Below are 23,058 nucleotides of genomic sequence, written 5' to 3' on the forward strand. Positions count from 1 at the left end.
AGTGCTCAGCAGACAGCCATAAAAGCTTCTCATTAGTTTTGTGGGTGCTGTTCTTTATATACAAAATAGCCGGACTCACTGTGCCTGGTTCACTTTGTATTTCAGGTTCAGATGGACAAAAGAAAGGATTGCTTTGGTTTCAGATTTGTCTATTTGGAGTTCTTGAGAGATGATACAAGAACAAGATTTTAACTCGCTGGCGCTGATCTGTGGTACTGAAGCAGCTATGAGTTGGCATTTACAGCACACAAAAAGTGTCAAGATGCAAGGATTAATTTCCTTGCTTTTATAAGTTCATGGCATAATTTTCTACTACCTCCATAGGCTGTAGAGGCTCCTGGAGCTGTTTCCACAGACCAAAATCACTACAGACAGGCAATTGCTGGAGTCAAAGGTGTACTGAAGGTCTGTGTACTGAAGTAACTAACTGTTGAGTACATTTTAAGTACCTAATGAAGCAGGCTTCCCGGAGTAAATCCTTAATTTCTCCGTCTAGGAAATTGGGTCTGCATAATTTAGTTGTCTAAATTTAGGCAGGCAAGAGCTCCCTCTGGAGGTCTCTAAGCAGCCCGTTTCTCTTCATGGGCAAGCCCAGGTGTTTACTTCTGAAAGGCAATTTCATGAGATCTGTGATTTAAGTACAAGTCTTCTCACTAAGCAAATAGGATCTCTCCCAAAATCTCCAATTTTTCATCCAGTATTAGAGCTAAACTAAGGGGCAAGGCAAGATGTAAAGAAACAACTGAGTTTCTCTCTAAAGTCAGGCAAGGAGCAATGACCCTTGTCTCTCAAAAAATTAGTGGGAGCAGTGGGAGAAGCACATCTGTATGTGCACGCTGTTCCTTACTTGTGCATTGTCCTTAAAATAGACCAAAATATCTAACTACGGTGGTGCATGACATGGGTCTACAACTTTCTCAAAGGTGCCAGCAGAGCAGGAGGAGCTGATCTCCTCTTTAGTGACCAGCAACAGGACATGAGGAGATGAAATGAAGGGGAAATTCACATTGGACATTAGGAAAAGGCTCTTCACTGAGAGGGTGGTCAGTCACTGGAACAGGCTCCCCACATCACCAACCCTGTCAGAGTTCAAGGAGTGTCTGGAAGGCTCTTTTAGTCAAATGATGAGGGTGAGGAAGTCCTGCGAGGACCCTCAATGATCTTTACAAACTAAGGATGTTTGATGATTCTATGATTCTATGGCTTCCAGCTCTGTCCTTCCTTCCTCCCTCGATAATTGACTATTATACCAGCATTATCTGTGCCTTGATACCTTGGATTTATGGAGCTTCTAACAAATATAAATTCCCCTTTCCACACACCCCATTTAATCAAAACCTTGCTGCTTTAAGCAGTCTGTTTTATTAAATTACCAACCTATGAAGCCATTAACTCAATTAGAAGCAGCAGTTCTGTAGTCTTGAACAACCAAGGGGTAATATAGCAGCGGTATATGTTATGCAGAGTATGGCACGTTATAATAACACTGAGAGCTTATATAGCATTTTAGAACTTTACAATTTTGTAAGAATAATATCTAATTAATCCTTACAATAGGCCCTTAAGGTAAAGATTACTGTCTAACCCCTTTCTCCATGGAGGAAACTAAGCAGGGAAGAAGATGATAGGTTATAGACTTTGAAAAACAGTTCAAGGCCACATCTTTCCACACTTTGCATTTACAGTAAGTAGACTTTAGACTTTCAAACTGCTTTCTTTCTGAGAAGATCAACACCAAGTGACCACTACCTCCCTTTCTCGTCTCCATATTGTAATGTGTAATAGGCTATTTGTCTTAAAACATCTCTTCCTTTGGGGGGGAATGAAGGGAATAAGGGGGGAGACCCCAAAGTGATATAGAAATCTTACAGGAGTAAGTTACACCCATTACACATAAGCACTTTTGGTTACTGTGTTAGTACTTGCTGTGGTTGTCTTGGGCTTCTGGGTGGTTTTGGGAATCAGATACAGTTTCAGAAGTGAGTGCCGATTCATGGTCATCATTTCCCACAGCTATGTTAACCCAGGAAATTCTACTTTTCGCTTCTCAGGGTGGAAACACCCACAAGCTCACTTGTGCCACATCAGTTATGTGATCTGAAGGCAAATAAGGAGGATGATCACAGGAGCTCATCTAATTAGACTAGAACGTTTAGGGTTGGAAGCAACCTTAGTGATCATCAGGTTCCACCCAATCTCATAGGCAGGGACAACTTCCACTAAACCAGGTTGCTCAGAGCCCCATCCAACCTGGCTTTAATTTCCTTAGACACAAATTAAACCCCCTTGATTTGTAACCAGAACAATGACCTGCTGACATCAAGAACAGATCCTAAATGTAAGGATTTTGTCTAAAGATTTATGTATGTGTGCTTTTGTTCTATAAAATTTAGCAAAAGATTTATTTTGTTTTCTTTAGTTTTTAGCAGAAAAAGGTTTTTGGAACAACTTTTTATATTTTTACAAGGCTTTTTAATAGTAAACATTGCAGAGATGATGAATAGGAAAAAGAACTGGACTTGATCTGAGTTTGAGAAGCAAAATGACAGATTTAGGATTAATATCTGCTTTAAGCAAAGTACAGAGAGGAAAGAAACAGCTTAAAACAGTGAAAAGCCAATAATACTTCTAACAATAACCATCGCATACTGTAAGGATGCATCAATCCTAAATTATCTTGAGCAACCATGTATGATAATACAAATAACAGAGATTTTATTTTCACATATTCATTTTCTTTAAGCTGTATTTTGAGCATTAAGAATTTCTTTTATTTTGGAATTAAAATTCATTTTAAAAACTTGCTTGGGTCCAGAATTTGAGGATTTAAGGGAAGCAGGGGGTAAAATTTCAAAAGCTAGAAACATTAGCAGTGTTTGTAAGAATGGCTAGATCCGAGCTATCTTTAAATACAGAGAGGCTTGCATTATACCCTAATTCAAAGAATTAATAAGTAAGTTATTTAAAGTGGATGATTTTTAAAAAAACAAAACAAAAAAAAACCCAACATAATTGTTCTCAGTGGTTATGGCTCCAATTTATTTCATTTCATATTTACACCATGTAGCACCCAATTCACACTGCAAAGAGAGAAAGTACAGTCTGGCCCAAATTTTCAAATATGCTTATCACCCAGTGGACCAAAATCTTTTAATTATCTGTCTGTGTATTTGAGAACATCCTGTGTTTGAAATGGAAGGTTTCTTAAGTAGTGTGATTTCTTGCTCGTTTTCCCTCTCTGAATTTTTTTTGTTTTGTGTCACATTTTGAGAATATTTCTCAGCTGTGATTTTGGGAGGATGCTGCTAGAAAGCATCAAACCTTGTTTTCCTCCACCCTGGTTCAAACATGCGAGTGCTGCTTAGGCTTAATACTGATCCATGCAGAAATATCAGTCCCTGGGAGTTCAGACACACACTGTATAAAGGTTAATGGTTAACACCACCAGAAAGTTTATAGCTGAACTTCTGGTGGATCTGATCAACGGTCTGTCTTTAATCAAATGCCAAAGCGGAAGAGGAAGGAGGAAGGAAAATGTAGCTGCACAAGTTGTCTCTTCTGGTTTACCTCTTCCAGCTTTAACCAAACGAAACTCAAAAGTAAGCGAGGGGGTCAAACTTGGAAGGAAGTGAAAAGCAAATGGGGGTGAAGAAGAAGGGAGTAAATAACTTGGAGCTATCGGCTGTGATGCCAGAGGTGGCATGCAGCTTCTGGCCACTAACAGATGTGGACAGGTGAACCTTTACACCAAATCAATCATCATATTTATTCTAATTGTATCGTAATAGTCCCCCAGGAGCTCAGTTCAAATGAGCTTGACATTATTAAAATTTTAATGCCCAGTTTTCATAGCTGAATGAATATTTAAAGGGTATGTCCCAGGCTTAAGTTATGATGATGAAGAAATTAATGGAATGTCTTGTTTAATGCTTTGGTACATGTTGATGCAGAAAAAAAAAAAAGAAAAAAAGAAAAAAGTGGATGTTCAGGGCGGAAAAGAAAGAAAGGCAATGTTTAGGCATCATTAGAGGAAGAAAGCATTAGTGATTCATTAGTATCAGACCTCACTCTTGTTGGATAGCTCTCAGCAGAGAGGAAATATTTATCATTCAGGAGGGGGAAAATGAGTGTTTGGTCAGGGACCACAGGAGAAATAACTCCGCATGAATGACAGATCAGAAACGAATCCCTGGGAGTCCCCAGCCACATCCCTACATGATGGAATGAGACTGCTAGCCTTTGTTGTGTGGAACAGACCCAGAAAATCACCCTTGTTACCCAACCAGGGTGTTTGTTTATTGTAAGTACCCAGATTAACTTTGAAGGATGGCATAATTAATCAGCAATACTCATCAGTCTGGCAATTACGTTACAGATAATTGTCAAAACATAGGACCAGATGATACCCGTTACGCATAGATGGGGGTGAGGGACAGCTCCTATTGCATTGGAGGGCCTGATTCTGTATAAGAAGAAGCTAGTATAGGGGATTGCATTGACTCTGAGAATCTCAAATCTGGAAAGATTGGGGATTTTTTTAAACCTTCCATGCTTTTCCCAACTCAGAAAATGTTTGAGAAGCTAAGGATTTTTGTTTTCACCTCTTTCTGAAAGCTATGATAATACTTGCAAGATTCCTGCTTGTGCTTATTATTTTGCTGTAAGGAACAGAAGACTAACTTGCACTGCTGGCTGGGCTTAAAATCCCCCCACTATGCTTTTCCTAGATGTAAAAGAGGACTGAAGAAAAAGTTAATGCTCTAAGGCCTTTCACAAAAGATTTTCTTTAAAGGGGCACTGTCAATATTAAGATAATCTTACTCTTGCTCTGAGTCTTTTCTTGTTTTGTTTTGGTTTTGGTTTGTTCGGGGTTTTTTTATTATTATACATTATTTTCACTTTGCCAGCTCCTTCTGGAACTGCAGCCTTCTTCCGGTACACAGCTAAGGGTTTTATCTTTAGGCAAGGTTTTCACACATCTAATTTGAGGTGTTATTTCAAATCAGTTTTGAGAAACCATTGTAGAAGGTAGCATGGCTGCTGGGCTTTTTTCTGCTCAAATGGGACTTATTTCTGGTTATCTTAAAATAATTATACTGTATTTGTTCATTAATAGAAGTGAAAGAAGAGCACAACCATACCACGTGTATAATGATAGGGATATGACTTGAGAAGGAAGCCCTTAAGATTCAGAAATGCCACAATGTCCTACTTGGAATAGGATTAGGTCTGGTCCACCTGGGGTGAGGACTGAGGAATGAACCTTAGTAATGGACCTAGGCAATCTGTTACTGAAGCAAGCTATTCCACAGGTGACTTTGACCCTTGGGAGAAAGGAAATGAGGGTGGGAGGAAGCCAGTGAACACTTCACCCTTGAAAGCAGGACTATTTTTTGGGGGGCGGAAATCACTTTCTGGCTCAGAGTGGATCTAGTCCAGTATCAAGGAAAAACCTGCTTGCAACCTTAACCCTGTGATAGCCAATTCCAGTTCCCGGAGAGGGTATGCTTCAGTTCTAGCCCTGGGGCTATCTGCACATTTATGTCAAAGAGAGAGCCTTTATTTCATGGTTCTGGCAGTGGGTGAAAGCAGCTAGTTAATTTACACTGCTTACTCAGTTGTTTGTTAAATGGCAGTGCTGTGGAAAGCATTTCTCCATGGGTAAAAGGGCTGGCTGTGGTTCTTATCTTTGTGGCCAGGCATACAAATCCACAAGCACAGAAGGTCTAATCTTCTTGGATGGACGGTGGCCAAGCTCCTTTTGCACTCAAAGCACTGAAGTCAATGGAGCTTGGCCTTGCCTAAAGTCTGCAGAATCAAGCCAAGCAGCCATTAGTGGCAAAGGCGGCATTTGGGTCTTGCTTCAGAAGAAGTGATAAAGCCTACAGAATGAAGAGCACAGCAGGGAAGCGCCAACAGCCAGAGGTCATGGGCTCAGGATAAGGAAAAGACGAGAACATTTGTTCATCTCTAAGTGAGGGGGTATGGGTTATGTCTATAATGCCTTGAGTAATACATCTGCCTCTCTGGCCCGCTTGCCTGCCCCACTCACATTCATGCTGGAGAAGCCTCTGGCCTCTGTGCAGTGTGCCCAACATGCACAGAACATTGAGTTGCTCCACACAGAGGACATTTCACCTTTCCCTTTATGCACACTTCCTCACCAAGGCAGCTCCTGAGCATACTCCAAAGTGCAGGCAAGGCTAGGCAACCTCAGAGCAGACCAATGCAGACAGCAAATGTGAGACAGTTCACATACAAGGTCTGCAGGATTTCAACTAGGCATAGGTAAACCTACAACCACAAACACCCAAGCTGAGCACACATTGAAAAACCAATCTGGGACCTTGGCACATACTCACATCACTCATTTCAGTTCTACATTGTCACCTAGATACAGCTATTCATTAGCCATGCTGGGCAGTTTAAGGCTATCTTGGTTGTGGCTACTTTCATATGTGTGGATTATGGTGTTGCTCTGCCTTGAAAGAGTTTGGGAGCACAATATCTAAGCTAAAAGAGAATGTGGTTTCTTTCTACTAAGTGCATTTAGGGCTGGCTAATAGAAAATGCCAAGGATACAGAAGAACTATTTTAGATAAAGATGGTTTGGGTACATTTTAAAATTGAATGCAAATTGTCTTGAAATAAACTCAAGTGGGAAATTAGAAGAGAGGTGAGATTGTAGAATAGCTCATCCCTACTGATATTAGGGAAGAAAGGAGGAAAGGACAGCAAAAGACTTACTTAATTTATATTAGAATTTCATGTGTTTATGAATAGAATTTTGCATTGTGATTGTCCATGGTAACCACAAGGAACTGGCTTTAATGAGCAGGGTGCCCCTTGAGAATTTACACTCTGCTGTCAGGACACACAGACAAACAGACCCTTTATATAGCTTACCATCACCAGTGGGCCAGTCCTTGGACTCTACATGCTTGAGTACAGTCAATGTCCAGTAACAATTCAAATATGTAAGGAGTCTGGGATTTAAGACGCATTTCCTAAACTAAAGTCAGCATCCAGCAAGACACTTCTTCCCAAGAAGAAAGGTCAAGTGCACAAACCAAGCAAGATCCATGAGTGCAAATAAATACCCATCTGGATAGCATGGACAGGGTATCAGTACCTTAGGGCATACAGTGTGTGGCGGCATGGTCTAGCAGGTGAAACACCACTTTTACTGTGTGGCTGCCCAAAGCTTTAAGAGGATCTCCTGCTTTTTCTTTCACACACAGATTTGTATTTGAAAAAGATATTTATAAGCAGTGCTGTTTCTCTTGGTTTGGAAAATAAGATTTGCTGTTCGAAACATCCTGTGTTTTGTTCCTCCTATTGACCTCAAACCTGCCACAAGTTGAGCTCTCCCTTTATCCTTCCAAACTTCATTTAAAACCAGAGGCACCATGATGTAGACCGCTACAGGCCCAGCTTCCCCACATATGAACCAAAGTATTTGGTGTACTGGAAAGGTTTTATTTTGCTATTAAAAAATCAATTGTTTCTTCCAACTCAAGCCCAAACAGCTTTGTAGGGAGGAAGTTTTGGATTTGAAACCATAGGCTTCTACACACAAACCTGAACTGAATTTAAGGTTCATCTATACACGCAAGACAAGTGGAGAGATAAATCGATAGTTAGATGGATGGATTATAATGTCTTTTATATGGTATATAGAAAATACTCTCAGAGTTCAGGGATGGCCAGCAGCAATCATTCTCGGGGTAAGCACCAGAGCATTGACTGATTCATAAAGGTCAGACACCTCAAGATTTTTTTTTTCATATCTCATACATTCCCATTTCAGGTCTTCTCATCTATTTGTATACATGCCTATGACACACATCTCATCAGGCAGGAAAAGAGGGTGGTAGGGAAGAATTAAGAGTCCACTACCCAGAAAAGGTTTGGGAGAGAGTCATTCCAGATGCAATGTGTTACTAGTGAGTGCTTCCCACAAGGCAAGCAGACGTGATTTTCACCAAATGTCCTAGAATATTTCCTCTATCTGTTCCTTCATTAATCCACCACCGTATCAGTTTGTACTGCCCACACAAATGTATGCTTAATGTGTAATCACATGGCAATTCATACAACCACAGCACTTACCTCTATTCCCTTGGAGGCAGGTTTTTGCTCTATACCTTACAGTTGCAATATGCAGAAGGCTGGTTGTGTAGCAAAATAATGTCAGAGCAGCTTTCCTGATTCTGTAACATTCACAGAAATTTCCCTGAGATGAGGCCTTGACTTTGCTTTTTGGGATGGTTTATTTTTTCCTTCTGAGAGAAGAGATTGCTTTGGATTCACTCTTATGGCTGTCTAGTTTAGATCACTGTAACTCAATTATGTCGCTCAGAATCAGGTACAGAGTGATTTACTTGAACTTTGCAATTACACACACAATTCAATTGTAGGTGATTTTCTTGGCCTTTCCAACTTTGACACTAATATACTTTGCATTTCCTTAGGGCCTTCAATCACAGAAGGTTTTGCTCAATGTCTTAAAAGTTATGACCTGATCCTACAAACACGTTCCTGCCAGCACTCATATAAATAGCTGTGTTGACTTCAGAAAAAATTGCTATTGTGTGCATGACAAACCCACAGAAAGCTGGCAGAAGTGTTACAATGAAATTCCTCTTTAGTGTTTTGGAGGGGAGGTCTTAAACAGAAAAAATCTCACACTGAAGAAATAAGTAACTTTTCTGGAAATTTCCTTAGGAAGCAAGTTGTTCTGGGGTGGGATTTTATTCCATGAGGTTACCCAGCATCTGCAAAGATGCAGAAGTGCCCAATAAGCATTTGCTAAGACCTTCTAGGCCACATCAGCGTCCTATCCTTTCTGATGAGGTCACAGAAGTGTTTCATCATTGATTTATAGACAACATCTGTGAGAAGTTTGTTATTTGACATTATATCTGTCTACCTAATCCAGACATAGAAATGACTGGATGTTCGTTTGTTTGTTTGTTTATTTACTTACTTGCTTGTTTGTTTAACACCAACATTTAGATGCATTTTTTTAGTCAACCACCTTCAGAGTACTTTTATCTTTATTGCACAGAAAAGAAAGCTGAGAAAAAGGCAGATGTAGTTGTAGTGATACATTCAGACTCATCCAGAAGGCCAACATGGAGCTGGAAACAGGCCTCCCCTAAGGTTAACACCTACTTTTTACACTCTACCAGAATGGATCTTTGGAAACTTCAGGAAACATGGGCAACAGAATATCTTTCTTCACAGTTTTTAATACAAAGCTTTAATCACCTCTCCTAATCTGTTCTTACAGAGCGTTCAAACTTCTTAAGCCCTCTAATGAGAGGTAGAAAGACTATTATGAGATAGATGATCCATGTGGTCGTCTTCCATGGCCTTATAGATCATGCAAGCTCTAGAATAGCTTTTTTCTTCTGAAGTGACTTCTTCCTTAAGCTTCCTTAAGCACAACCAACAGATTACCTTCAACATGGCTCTCTTCTGCCTCGGACATCATCTTCCTAACCATTAACAGCGTTTCATTGATCTTCATCAGTCTCATCCTCACTTTTTCTTCCTTTCTCAGATCATATTTGAAGCTATTCAGGATGTCTCTATCGTTTTTTTGTTTTTTCCTTTCTTCTTCTATTTATTTCTGCATTTGTCCATTCTCAAGCTTGGTAGAGCCTTGATCCTGGTGAGTAAAACAAGAAAAGAAGGTGTAGTAGGAACAGTGAGAGCAAGAAAGATGGAGACAATGAGGAATCAGCTGTCTCTGCTTCCTACTCTTCTTTCCCAGGTGATCTTTCTACCTGCTCTAAATTAATATCAAAGCCAGAGGGAGCAGAAAAAGGTTGCTGGGGGAGAAAATGACAACCTTAGGAAAAGAAAAATCATGATGCAGAAAAGCGTCTGTCCCCTGTCTAATTCCTGCAGTGGCCTGTAGCTGATGGTGCTGAGAAAAATACAGTGGCAAGCTCTGACATTTCATTTCTGTAGAGAATTGAAAAAGGGCTTGCTGTAATTCATTGCTTCTTGTAACTCAAACCCTTTTTGACAGGAGTACCTGTGCTGTCTTTTAACAGTGGCAGCACGGTGGCTGTAATTGGACATGAAAAATGATGTCGTGTTTCTACTTGCAGGGAGGATTGGGGTGGAGGTAGGTGGGGCAAGTGGCAAGTTGGTGTGAGATGATGACATCTGGCATTGTTTGAATGGGTTGGTTTTAGGCAAAAGGAAGGATAAGCCAAAATGAAGGGTGTGAAGTGTAGCAAGTACAATCATCTTGTCCCACGTGTGCAAAGGTCACAAAGTAAGGGTGGTTTTAAGCAGGGAAGAATGTACAAAGGATCAAAGAAAAATGAGAACCTGATGTCCTAACTCCTCCAAGAACCAAAGTGCTTATGGCATTTGTGGCAACCGCTTTTCCTGTTATGGGGACAATTCACAGCTGCAGTGGTACACAGTGCCCATAGTTCCAATACAGACAGGGAATATTAGATACCAGCTTTGCCTGAGGCAACACTGGGAACACAGCTGTGAGTAAAACTCTTGTTTGCCATTCACTTGCCACTCCTTTAAAAATTAGGCCTTTCATAAGTAATCAGAAACCCAATTTCTTTATTTTTTTGTTTTTTGACTAAATCACTTTGTGCTTCCATGGTCTTCAGCACACCTTTGTTATGGCACCACTGTTGAGTGAGGCACTTCAGAGTAAATTTGGGGCCAGTTTAGATTCTGAATCATGAATGGGGATAAATATGTTGTCCTGATTTACAATGGGTTTATGACTATTAAGCACTCTGGTACCGCAGTATCAGAAATCTTCGTAGTATATGTAGAGAATAAAAATTTTTTAGTCAGGTTTTAGATAATAAGAGGGAGGAGATAAACTCTTTCTGGCTTAACCAATGGTAAATCAATATACTTTTCTCAATGTGGCAGCCAAACAGGGATAATATAGAATAAGGAATCATAATCATATTTCAAAGGAGAGCCCAAAGACCACCTGTAGGCAGAGGAAAGAATGACTATTGCAATGGACAGAGGTGTAGCACATCCTAGAGAAGAGCCTAACAGAGTGCATCCAGTCTGTCTACCAGTTCAAATGCTGGATCAGCCTATCTAGGTCTTTCCTCATGTTGCCAAATCTCTTTTGAAGACTTCTAGTGACAGGGATGAGTCTGTAGTTCCTATGATCTCATGCAGATACCCATGGTATTAATCCTATTTGATGACTGGAAAAATCTTACTCCTCCTTTCACAATCTCAGAGTTTACCAAGACAGGACAGGTACTAAGCCCATGACAATTCCCAGCAGTAAGCCTGAACCCCTAAATTCCCTTCTCCCTAAAAAGGCATTTCCCCAGACTGGGGAAGGTACATCATTCTGCCATTTTATTTTCCCACTTAGCCTTTTTCTGCTCCCTGTGACATCTCGTTGCTCCCAGAACTTCTGTGTTTAAAAAATAAATAAATAAAATATTGTTCCATAGATGAAGAGAGGAAACTTAATTATTTTCCTCTCGGTGTTTCTTCCTATAATTGGTGTCTTTCATGTCAAGATGATCTCAATTTGTATTATGGGCTCCGTGCAGGCAGCACTTTCTCTTTGGTCTATAAAGAAATTGTCAAGTGTATAAATCATAGTGTACATTAAATTACACAGACCTTTTACTTATTAATTTCCCCAGGTTTTTCTTCCTCTATTAGATGCTCAATCCCTCTCTCTTTTTTTAACTTTTCCTGGGAGTCATCTACTTTTTCTCATTTCCCAATCTCAGATAAAAAGACAAAAGAAACCCTAAAAGACACCCAAACAAATGTTTTGCTAATGGGTCTGATGATTTTCTCTGCCTTTTGCAAACTGACCACATGCGACTCTACATGTAGGAAGTTCTCTGTCTAGTTCTAATAAAGACTGGGTCTAAAGCTTACTGAAATCCAGTGTGGATTTTCATGGCCTTTAGCAAGCTTCCAATCCGTATGCACATTGGTAGATTTATGGAGTGTTCTGCATTGCAAAGCTGTACCCATTTTGGATTCCAGACATTGCCTGTCAGGGCTGTATGCTGCATACCTCCTATAAATTCCTGGCTACAGTGAGTATTTCTCTTAGTGACTGCTTAGGTTTGGAGTTTGGGTTGTCTTGGAGTGGGTACCAGGGACCTCTGCCCACCCTTCTCTGGCCAGTGGAGTTAGATTAGCCATTTTGTCCACCATAGGCATCCATGATATACAGTGTGTGTGCAGCTGCAAAAGCAAACGGGTATCAAGTCAATCCTTGGTAAATAAATGGCATTAATACCAACCTGCTGCAAATGCAAATCAAATGCAGTGATTGAGTAGCTGGCAGAAGTTAGAGTAACTGGGTAGCTTGGCTACATTATCCTGCATGTGAGAAACCAAGATGGGGTTTATGTCACCTAACTCTAACGGCATAGACTACCTTTATGTCCAGTGGAGAAAAACAGCCATTACAGAAGACCACTCATCCTTGTCATCTCAGACACCAAGCTTAAAAGTGCCTTAAAATTACACTTTTTAGACATTTGGACATGACATAAATTACCCTCTTCACCTGCATGATGTCGGATCTTTAAATGCCTGTAAAAGCTAGCTGCTCCCATGTGGTTACAGGAGCCCTGTGTCAGGATGTCCATCCTGCTGCCTTTAAGTATATCGCCTCTGGTCCTGATAATGTGTTGTAATAAGTGTGTGAGCGACAGGTCTTTGCAGTCACGGAAGCAGTGGCTGATACAAGGTTTACCCAGTACCAGATTCTTTGTTGATTTTAACACTTCAGCTGTCTGGAGTTTGTTGGATGATACAGGCATACAGGGGAGCAGAATTGCTCAGTATCGTCCGGAACCATTGATCCTTCTCTCCCAAGTGTGAGTCTAACTGTAGTCAGTTTATGGTTAAGTACATTTTCTCCTTGAGACAGCAATGCAGCAAGATCTATTAGGTTCTCAATCGTCTTAACCTACTTGTCAGCCAGCCTGATAACGTTTATTGCTAAATACATGTGCAGAGCAATTAGAATAAATCTAAACTATTATTAACTACTTAAAAAAAAAAAAAATTACAAAAAAAGAAACCCTAAACATACCAGCCTTGCTACCCACAAAAGGTACTGGGGATAGCAACAAATAAGGGAGTGATGGTATCACCTGAAGGTGCTCTGTGATGTTTATCAGCCAGTCTGTGGTCTGACATCATTGGGAAGCAATATGTTGGGAGACTCCCAGAGCCTTCTGACTTCCTGCTCCTTGTGATGCCTGTTTGCACTTTCCTTGGCTGCTAAATCTAAGTGATAACTTCATGCCACTCAGAGGTGGTTACACACAGAAAGTTGTATAGTCTGTAACACAGTGTATGGATTGCTCTAAGTGACATATAGGAAGAAGGAGGGAAGGCTTGCAGATGAAAATCTCAGCTGGTTCTGATCCAGTCTGCATCTCCAGTTACTAACAGGAGAGGTATATCCTGACCCTTGTTCGTCAGATACCCACATCATGTTAGGCACTACCAGTGAAGAAGACTGTGGACATCTGTTGCCCTCTCTCCTGGGAGTGAGCAGCTCTGGGGAAAATTATGGTTTCCAATGCTTTTGTTGAGTGAGAGATAAGTTAAAGAACAGAAATCCTATTCACATCACAGTGGCAAGGCTTTTGTACTTATGTCCTGATGTAAGAAAGGAAAAAGAGTTTTGACAAAACATCAGAAGTTTTGACTCATATCTTACCCTCTCCAGATTAAAAAAATATCTCAATAACTAGCACTCCTGCAGTATATGTACAAATCAGATCCAAATCCCATTTACCAAGTATGAAACGGAGTCTGCTGTGTTACAGGTGACTATCCTAATGAGCTAACAGTGGAGGTGGAATTCACTTTTCCATTTTCTTTTCATCATGCCAATCTCAAGAAATATTTGCAATTAACGTTTCACTGGTTCCAACGCCTGGACAAAGCATTTCTGTTCTGATACAGAAATATTTCCAGAGGAAACTATTAGAAATTTAAAAATTTATGTTTAAAATTTCATGACCTGTGTGAAATGACTCAGATCTCTCTCCCAGCATGATTCAACAGAGCCCCTGTCATGTAAATGGGGTGACACTGATTTACTTCAGACCAAGAAGCAGCCTGCACTCTGTGGTTACTCCCTTGCTTACTGTTTTTTTTTCCCCGTCATGGTGCAAATTCTGTTACTAAGTAATACGCATGGTTGAAAAATACAAAACAAAGCAACCCTCAGTATATGAATGCTTGATTCCACCATTAATTATGTGTCTCTCTTTGCTTTTTCTTACAGATGAACAGACCGATCCAGGTGAAACCAGCAGACAGCGAAAGCCGAGGAGGTAGTTGACTGCATTGCTTTCAGCCGTTGTGCTAAGTATAATTGTTGTCTCTGGCTTCTCTCAGGCAATGTGCTGATCAATTAGTAACGTAATCACTGCCAAAGAAATTCCCTTTGCAGCTAAGATTCTCTTTATTAAATCTCCTTTACTTCGTCTCACTTTCCTCATATTCAATTATTATTTGATTTTAAAAGGCAGGCAGGTGCCAGCAATTGCCTGGGAAACAAATATCTGCCTAGTTAAGAAGTGAAGCATCAGGCCCTGATTTAACAAAGTTTAACAGCGGTACGGCAATGTGGGTTTTTCTGACCCATGTTGGACTGAGCTGCAGAAGTGTTTAATTTTGTTAGGATGAAGGAGATATGTTTTCTCTGATCATGTTGTTTCTGCTTGGGGTGAAGCATCTCTGCTTTTGGAAAAAGCAAATTCTGAGGTAACAGTTTTCTGCACCTGTATCAGCTTATCTGGATAAACCTGTTGTGGAAACTGAAGACTTCTCTCATTCCCAGGGAGTTATTCAGGATTTGCACAGGTGTAGCTGAAATCAGGAGCTGGTCTTTTGCTTTTCCATCCTGCACAGTGGATTTGGAAGGCTTTGCTAAGTGACTGTTCAATAGATCACCAGAGATAAGGTGTTTCCTGTAAAAGGTTTTCTACCAGAACTGATGTAGTGATACTTCACCGCACTCTTCTAACAGAGGCCTGTTTGTCAGATCAAAAACAGAGCTCACTGAAAAAGTGTGAGATGGCCTGTTATTCTGGATAAATTACTATTCTTGTCTTTTTTTCTTGTATCTGCACATTTATATATGCTTGTATATATATATACATATACACGCACATATATAATGGTGCGGTGTTTCCTTCCTCTCTATCCCTATCTTTTTGGGAAAAAATAGAGAGACTTTTGCCCATATATGCAGTAAAAACATGAGTGTTTATGTATCTTGTAAACGTGGGAGTAGATTTTGTCATCTAGTAATGAGGTGGCTCTTAGATGTGTGAAAACTCTTTAATTTCCACCACAGACGTAAACTCTCCCTCATTTATAGGACAACTGTCTTCATGCTGGCATTAGTGGAAATCTCCAGCAACAGCTACTTAAAAGGAGTAAAATGCTTCACACACAAAAGGCACTGAAATTATGTTCTTTTTTCAGTTGAAGGCTTTGGATTCCAGAGGCTCTGACTGCGTCAATGTGAGGCTGAAACTCTCCAGTGACTCAAGTCATTGGAAGACTTTGTACGTTAGATTGTAGTTAAAGGGCTGATGTTATGGAGTGGTGAAACCAGCAGGATGACACAGACTCTGTGAGGAAGGGCTGTGGTGCTGTGCAATTGCAGAGCAGGAGAAGAGCTGAGTGCTGGAGAATAGCCAGAAAGCTCAAGGATAAATATTGCACTTTTAGTGTTTCCGTAAAGTAAATTCAAGGGAATTTGGCCAGCAGTGGGCAGAAAGTATTTGATGGGCTCTGCAATGTCAAGTTCTGCTATCAAGGGCCGTGGCGCATGTCTAAGTTGCAGCAAACGCATCTCACATCGTGCAGCATCGTTGGTGGTTTTTAACAGAAGCAGGTCAATTTACCCCCTTTCTCTTCCTGTCTGACGGTCTGGCTCCGTGTCTGAGTAGGAGTGGGTAAGCCATGAGGAGTTGTCAATGCCAGTCTCCTAGGGGAAAAGGGAAAGGCTCAGCTGCCTGGGTAAATGAGGGGACATTATGCACATTCCAGTGAAGCTCGTGCCGACAGGGAGAGTGAAGGGAGGGCCTTTTGTCTATTTAATTAGACATACCAAAAAATAATAATTAGGCTGGCCAATTTACTCAGTGCGCCTACAGGGTATATAGCTCCCAATCGCTCTTTTTGAAAAAAAAATGCAAATCACTAATAGAGAACACATGCCTGGCTTTCTGGAAAGGGTTTTCAACCTCTTTTGCTAAGACCAGCTGCTTTCAGGAGGGGTGGTTTGAACTGCAAAGGGCTCCGGTGGTGGTTTGATTCCACAGTATCCATCACACCAGCAGTCCCTTTGCCATTGTATTTTAGTTAATTATCTCCACAACACAAAGAACAGTCATCTTTCCTCATCCCGTATTGCACCTACCGGTGGTGATCACAATGCAGCAGTCAAGCAGGTGCACTCATCATTGACGTGAAAGGCACGTTGTCCTAATTCCCCAATGACTAGATCCTTCTGGGCTGGGGATGTTTTGGGATGGCATGACTCAAGGGCAACTGTGGGAGAAAAGAACAATTGGCACCCAAGGGAGGCATTGTATGAAAACTTACGTTCTTCGTGAGCCCACTGGTAAAAGCAGGCACGGCAAACAGAATGCTAAAAAGGAGGCTGTGTATCTTAGGAACACATCAAAAGACTTCATTAGGGCTGCAAGATAAAGGTCAGCTTCAGCAACAAAGAAACTTAAGTTGTAGCTTATTATACCCCATCCGTATATTAGGATGGGATGTGAGGGAAGAGTGGGGCTTGGAAAATGAAGCAGTTCTTCCGCACAGCACAAGAATACCTGAATACACCCTGAATACACCCTGAATACACCCAGGATACTATCTTCTGGCTTATGGGTAATTTTGGTGTGAGGTTAAGGTATTAAAGAAAGAATGCAGTGAATGCAGCCTTTTTTCAATCTGTACTTTACAAGGAGGCTTTTACTGGAAATAGTGAGCAATATTCTTGAGGAAGCAAGATTGTGGTTTGTATAGGAGCAAATACCTGCATTTTGCTAAAACACAATTCTTCAAATTTTCCAGCAAGTTCTCCTTTCTTTTTTTTTACTCTCTCCCTCAATAAGATTCCACTCAGCACTTTTTCCTGTTGTTCTGGAGTCTGGATTTTGTTGGTCTTTAACCTTTCATGTGTCTTTATTCTCAGCTGAAGTGAAAATGGGTGTATTAGCATTTAGTGTGTGTGAGCCAGAATTTAGACTATCAGGTTTGGGGAAGAATTCAAAATGTTGCTTGGCACAATCACACTCAACCCAACAAAATGGAAATGCTGAGTGCCCCTTATTAGTTGTGCTGGTTTTATTATTTTGTTTGTTAATCCCCATATTGGACTAAGAACAAGACAAAACATGCAGTCCTTTTCAATAAAAACTGGCATTATTTACATTTGCCTAATCTCACAGGAACTAGAAATGAATGTATCCTCAGTGCATTTCTCTAGGGAAACAGTCTAAATTAATGGGAAAATTTTGCATTTTGTGTTCCTGTTTTGCATGTGTGTGTATAGTCAAGCTACAAAATGTTATATAGGGGTATTCCTACTACAAAATGCTTCATGAATCTTCAAATACCCAATCAGAAGGTCAGAGTCCTTTGACATTTTATAGAGACTTTAACAGTGATGGAATTGATAGAATGTGATAAAAAGGCAACAAATCTGTATTTTGTTCTGAAAAGCCTGAGTGTAACTCTAACTCTATTCTATCTTAAAAACTCTCATTGGCCTTTGTTTTGTCCAAATTTTAGCTTGACTATACAGAAGCTACTTTGCTGCAGATTGGGTAGTCCAGTATGGTTTTAGGGTTGTAAGTTATAGCTCCACATTAAATTCTGAACATACTCAATCTCAATTAACCTAAGAACTTTATTATTTGCATTCTGTTTATGATTTTTCTTGGTTCCTGGTCTCATATTCAGCTCTAAAAATAGTCTGAAGATACCAGTGACTTGAAGTTTTGCAAACTTAGGGAGAGATTGCTAGCCTGTTTTGTGGTTTGGGGCAAAGTTTGGAGCCATTTCTTATTTTATCCACAATATCTCCAGCTCTCACTAGACAACTCTCGCTGCAGCTGTCAGGGTTAACCCATGATAAACACAGCCCCGAGGTCCCACTAGGTTGTACAGGGAGAAACATTTTTTAAAAGGAAAGGACTCTCCTGCTGCTCTACTTGCACTCCGTTAGTAATGCTTAGATGCTCCATTGCTCCCACATTCCTCTCAAAGGACAGAACAAGGTCCATAAAGGAAGGCATGCAAAGATGCACAGTGTGCTACCTTGGCCCGGTGTTAATATCTCTACCAAGAAACACTTTGTAGTGGGTTTAGGTCCCTCCTGCATTTTATGGAAGAGATGCAGAATGTCCCTAAACTAAAGAGTATGATAAAACAAAGTCCAAAGTGGTTTAGAGTTGAAAGGGTGCAGAGATGACGTTGAGAGATTTCCAGGAGGGTCTGCAGTTCATCACACTGCAGCTTTTTCTACATGCCAGACTTCACAAATCTACCAATGCTTCTGCCTGTGTTTGTGCTCTCAGGCAAATTTTGTTGTGTATGTCTGGGGGAAGGCATGTGCAGTGTGTCTTTTTTTGTCTGCTGTTTGGAGGGCGTGATAGCAGCAGCTGGAAAGTTTGGACTTCACATTTCAACTGAGTTGCATCGCTTCTCTACTCGTTACTCAATGTGCAGGCTCTGAAATTATCTGCTTGGTTATGGTTTATTCCAGCTTTGGAGTCCAAGCACTTATTTACAGTAAACAGAAAAAAAGTGGTGCCTTGCTCATGCTCTATGATCTTTTGCTTTTTATTCCCTTCCATCAGTTCAGCAATGATGATAGGGCTGGAATGGCCTCTCCTCAATTTCTAAGCCTCATTTTCCTTTGGGACTAAAGTCTTATTTCATCCAGGTAATTTTTAACTTTCACAGCTCTCTGTTACGGCTGGCAGGGTTTACTGTGACAAACACAGCCCATGGTCCCAGTAACTATTTGGCATTTAGCTGCTTTCCATTTAACTGATCAGAACTCTGTGTCTTGTGCAGATGGCCAAAATCTCTCAGGAAGCTTCCTGTCCAGGAACTAACCAGATTCAGGCCTGTTTAGGTGCCACAATTAAACAAGACTAGTTGCCTTCAGCTTAGTTTGGCTTCACACTGGCATAACAATGCCAGATGGAATTATTTCCTTCTTTGGAAATGCCATGCAAAGAGTAGAGTTGCTCAGACCTTCAGACTATGGATGGGTGTGAAGAAGAGAGTAAGGGTATGTAAGGAGATCCTGAACTCAAGAACTCTGGGCAAATGAAGCTCTAGCCCATGCTCCAGGCGTCATATTCTTCTTTCTTTTCCTTTGTGACCACATCTCTCTCCCCCTTCATCTTCCCTTGCTGTTTGAAAGGAGATTTCCAGCTCCACGCCAGATCCTCCTCCTAAGTCTCATATATCTCCTCATCCTGATATTTGCCCCAAACATAATTAATCCACTGTTTTTTTTACAATTCTTGCAGGAAGAATGAAAAATAAATTAAAAAATTATTTAAAATAACCTAAATATCTTTCCTTTATTAATTACATATCCAATATCAAACAACAGACCGATGTGAGTTGGGTGCTGAGTTGCATCATCTCAGTGTGAGGGTAAAGAGACAGAATGATTGTTTAAAAATAATATCTTTTAATAGTCATGAAAAATGCCAACGAGGAGAGGAGTTCGAGTGAAAGGGAAAAAAAACTAAGATCCAGAACCTAACAAAAAGTTCTTGATAATAAACTGGAAGGCAGCTTTCTTGCCTCAGAGGCTGAGGAAGTGTGAGGAGCAACAAAAGCTTTGTGTTATTGACAGCGTGGGTTCCTGATGAGTGACTGTTGGAATTGCTGTAGTATTGGGAGGGAGAGATGTCAATGCCTCAAAGGGTATTCTCCTCTCTGCCTATCTAGTCATGAGCTGTGCCTATGACCATGAAGGATGTCTTAGATATCCCACAGTCTTGAGCATCATTCTGGCCCTTTCTGGCCTATATGTTCTGCTTTTCTTCCCATGTAAACAGGGACATATCAAATCCAGGGCAGAATCAAGAAACTCAGCCAGATTTGGACACTCTTCCTTTCTCTCAGTTCAGATCAGATCTTTGAAAAGAAGGGATGAGTTTTAGACCCCATTGTGTGTGATAGACCCTTCTACAGCAATGCCCAAACCCACTGGGTCCAAAGGGAATCAGTCCATTGGATGTTATTCCAGGTCTGAAAATCTGTTAAAATCAATAGTGTTTTTATTTCAGCTCTAAGACAAACCTGATATAGAAAGAGAATTTAGTACTCACAGAAATCTCCTTCTAGCTCTGTCTTCTTGTGGTCCTTATTACAGACATTAAGAAATTAAAATCTCCTGGTTTATTGTGGAAATTCAGGATTGCATACCCCTACTGACAGCTGACATCCTGTTGTCCTCACAAAGCTGTATATTCAAGCAGACAGAATGTACCAGCACGAAAATGAATCGGATAATTCAAAGTGGCCTTGGATGACTCCATTTGTGCTCTCCACTGTCTGGTAAAACTTAATTCCGGGGGAGAAAAAAGTCTCCAACAGATCCTTATGTGTAGTGTTTTATATTGGATTACTCTGTTGAAGGCTGATGTTCTCCATTCCTCCCCTGCTGAAAGAATGTAAGTGACATCAAACTTTTATTCACATCTGCCCTTTCTATTGTGGTTGAAATTGATGGAAGTGTGCCTATCAATAGGAACTGGAAAAGATCCACAGGACGTTGCGTTCTAGCATATGTCCTAAGGACAACCTTTTGAAATCAAGTAGTAAAGGGGAAAAAAAACAAACAAACCACAGACATTTTTCATAAAGCATCTGTAACCTAATAGTTTACTGACAAGAAGGAGGAAAGTATAGAGCAAAGCCTGGGGAGAGGTTGGGGAGCTCATCGCCTTGAGGTTTCAGTATCAGTTCTGTTCTCTGCTACCATGTGATGTTTGATCAGCTACGTAACTTCACTCCCTTTCTGCTTCTCACCCTTCCTGTCTTGCTTACCTGTGTTGTGATACGCTTTTATATGCTTATTTCTTGCAGCTACTGCCTTTGGCATTCATGCATGTCAGGCTGCCAGTGTCATGGGGCTAAGGTTGTCAGTGTCATGGGGTTAAGACATTAGTAAAAGCCTGTAACTGTGCCCAAAATGATGTATACAGGATCAAAAATCAAGTAAGGTGGATGATCGAGGGTTGTCACAGTGCAGAGTGATATTTGGAGGTTTTTCAATAACAGGGCAAAAATGGGAAAAGTAAGGGTGGGAAGGAGAGCAGAGGAAACAAAAAATGCAATCCTATAAAAAAATTCTGTCTTTGTAAATACAGCTCAACCTCCTAGGTGAACTCAGGGACACATTACATTCCTAGTATTATTTTTAATGTAAAGGTTGCTTGTCAATGGGTTTTTATACAGCATTAATAATACATTTATAGATACTCTCCACAATTAATTGCAAAGCATTTATGGTACTGAACAGTTAGAATGCATTATGATAATCACTCCTCGTGCATTGACTTTATTGTAAAGGTTTTGCTGATCATTATAATTGGCTTGTTATTACACTGGGATATAATAACACCTCTCTGTATAGTAGTTTATAGCACATCAATAGCAAATGCATTCCCTTTATTGGAAGCGATGTGCATTTTATTAGAATATAGCTGAATAAGTGCAATCCATGTAGACAAATGAAGTTTCTAATGAACTGTCTCACAAAAGAGTAGAAATAGCAAGCCATTTATTATGTATTTTTCTATTGACGAACTTGTAGTTATGGTTACATGGGCATTTCTTTTAAAAATGGAAGGCGTGTTTTGCTGTTCTTTCAGAGAAACATTTGGGGGAAAGGGAACATATAGGACATTTTTCTGCCTGATGAATAAATGATAACTGAGGCACATGCCTTACGGATTTCATTTGCTTGTTAAGGTTTTCCAAGATTCTTCCTTGTGTTTGGTCTGACATTAAAAAGGCTCAAAATGTTCTCACACTGAGTCCAAGCCCAGCTCTTGGAGTGGTGATTCAGCAGCACCCCCTATGCAGTCAGCAATGAGTTAGGTATGAGAAGTTTAGTGTTGTTCTTACTCCTGTGTAGATTCTTTTTCTGTATTTTACCAAGTGATAAGCACACAAGCTTGAACACACACTTGAAGCCCACAAGCAACCCCCGGGCAGGACCTGTAATGCATAATGTCCCGTCTCTCTCCTCATGTCAGAATTGTTGCTTATTGCTGTGCCAAGAAGGCAGAGGTATTAGGAGAGGCCTGGTGCAAAATGAGATGTAAGGAGGAACGACAAAGAGAAGAATTAGTACATATACAAGTCTATGGCAACAGCTCTGGTACAGAGCCTACAGCAAAGTGTGGTGAGGAACAGCTGAGTGACCTGGGGGGGTTTAGTCCGGAGAAGAGAAGGCTCAGGAGGGACCTTATTACTCTCTACAACTACCTGAAATGAGATGGTAGTGAGGTGGGGGTCAGCCTCTTCTGCCAAGTAAGAAGTGATAGGACAGCTTCAAGCTGCACCAGGGGAGGTTTAGACTGGATATTAGGAGCATTTTCTTCACCAGAATGGTGCTCAGGCATTGGAACAGGCTTCCCAGGGCAGTGGTGGAGTCACCGTCCCTGAAAGTGTTCAAAAACTATGTAAATGAGGACCTTAGTGACTTGGTTTAGTGGTGGACTTGGCAGTCCTTGGGGAACTGTTGGACTTGACAATCTTAAATATTCTTTTCCAACCTGGCTGATTCTATGATTCTGAAAGAAAACTGAGGCATCTGGCAGAAAACTCACTGGTTACAGACCACTTAAAATTGGGATAGAAAGAAGCCTGCTTCATAGTTAACAACAAAAAATGCTAGAAGGTATCTAAAGTTATGCCCCTGCCTCCCATCATTTCTCTAGGTCTTAATTTCAGTCCTTTCAGGCAACTTAC

At 40.6% G+C, this 23,058-nt stretch overlaps 1 protein-coding gene across 23 annotated transcripts in view; it reads left to right on the forward strand.

Annotated features, from left to right (window-relative positions):
* Positions 1-23,058, forward strand: part of CELF4 (CUGBP Elav-like family member 4) — a 748,158-nt gene that overhangs the window by 389,821 nt on the left and 335,279 nt on the right. For all 23 annotated transcript variants that reach the window (XR_008972036.1, XM_057408129.1, XM_057408126.1 and 20 more), the window contains exon 3: positions 14,303-14,351. Coding sequence is in view for 22 of the 23 variants with exons in the window: in XM_057408129.1 (XP_057264112.1) it covers positions 14,303-14,351 (49 nt within the window). In the remaining variant the exon portion in view is untranslated. The remainder of the gene's footprint in view (positions 1-14,302; positions 14,352-23,058) is intronic.

Source organism: Pezoporus wallicus, unplaced genomic scaffold (assembly GCF_028554395.1).
Source record: "Pezoporus wallicus isolate ANWC-B61680 ecotype Strahan unplaced genomic scaffold, APGP_CSIRO_Pwel_v1 contig_6996, whole genome shotgun sequence".
NCBI classification, from domain to species: Eukaryota; Metazoa; Chordata; class Aves; order Psittaciformes; family Psittacidae; genus Pezoporus; species Pezoporus wallicus.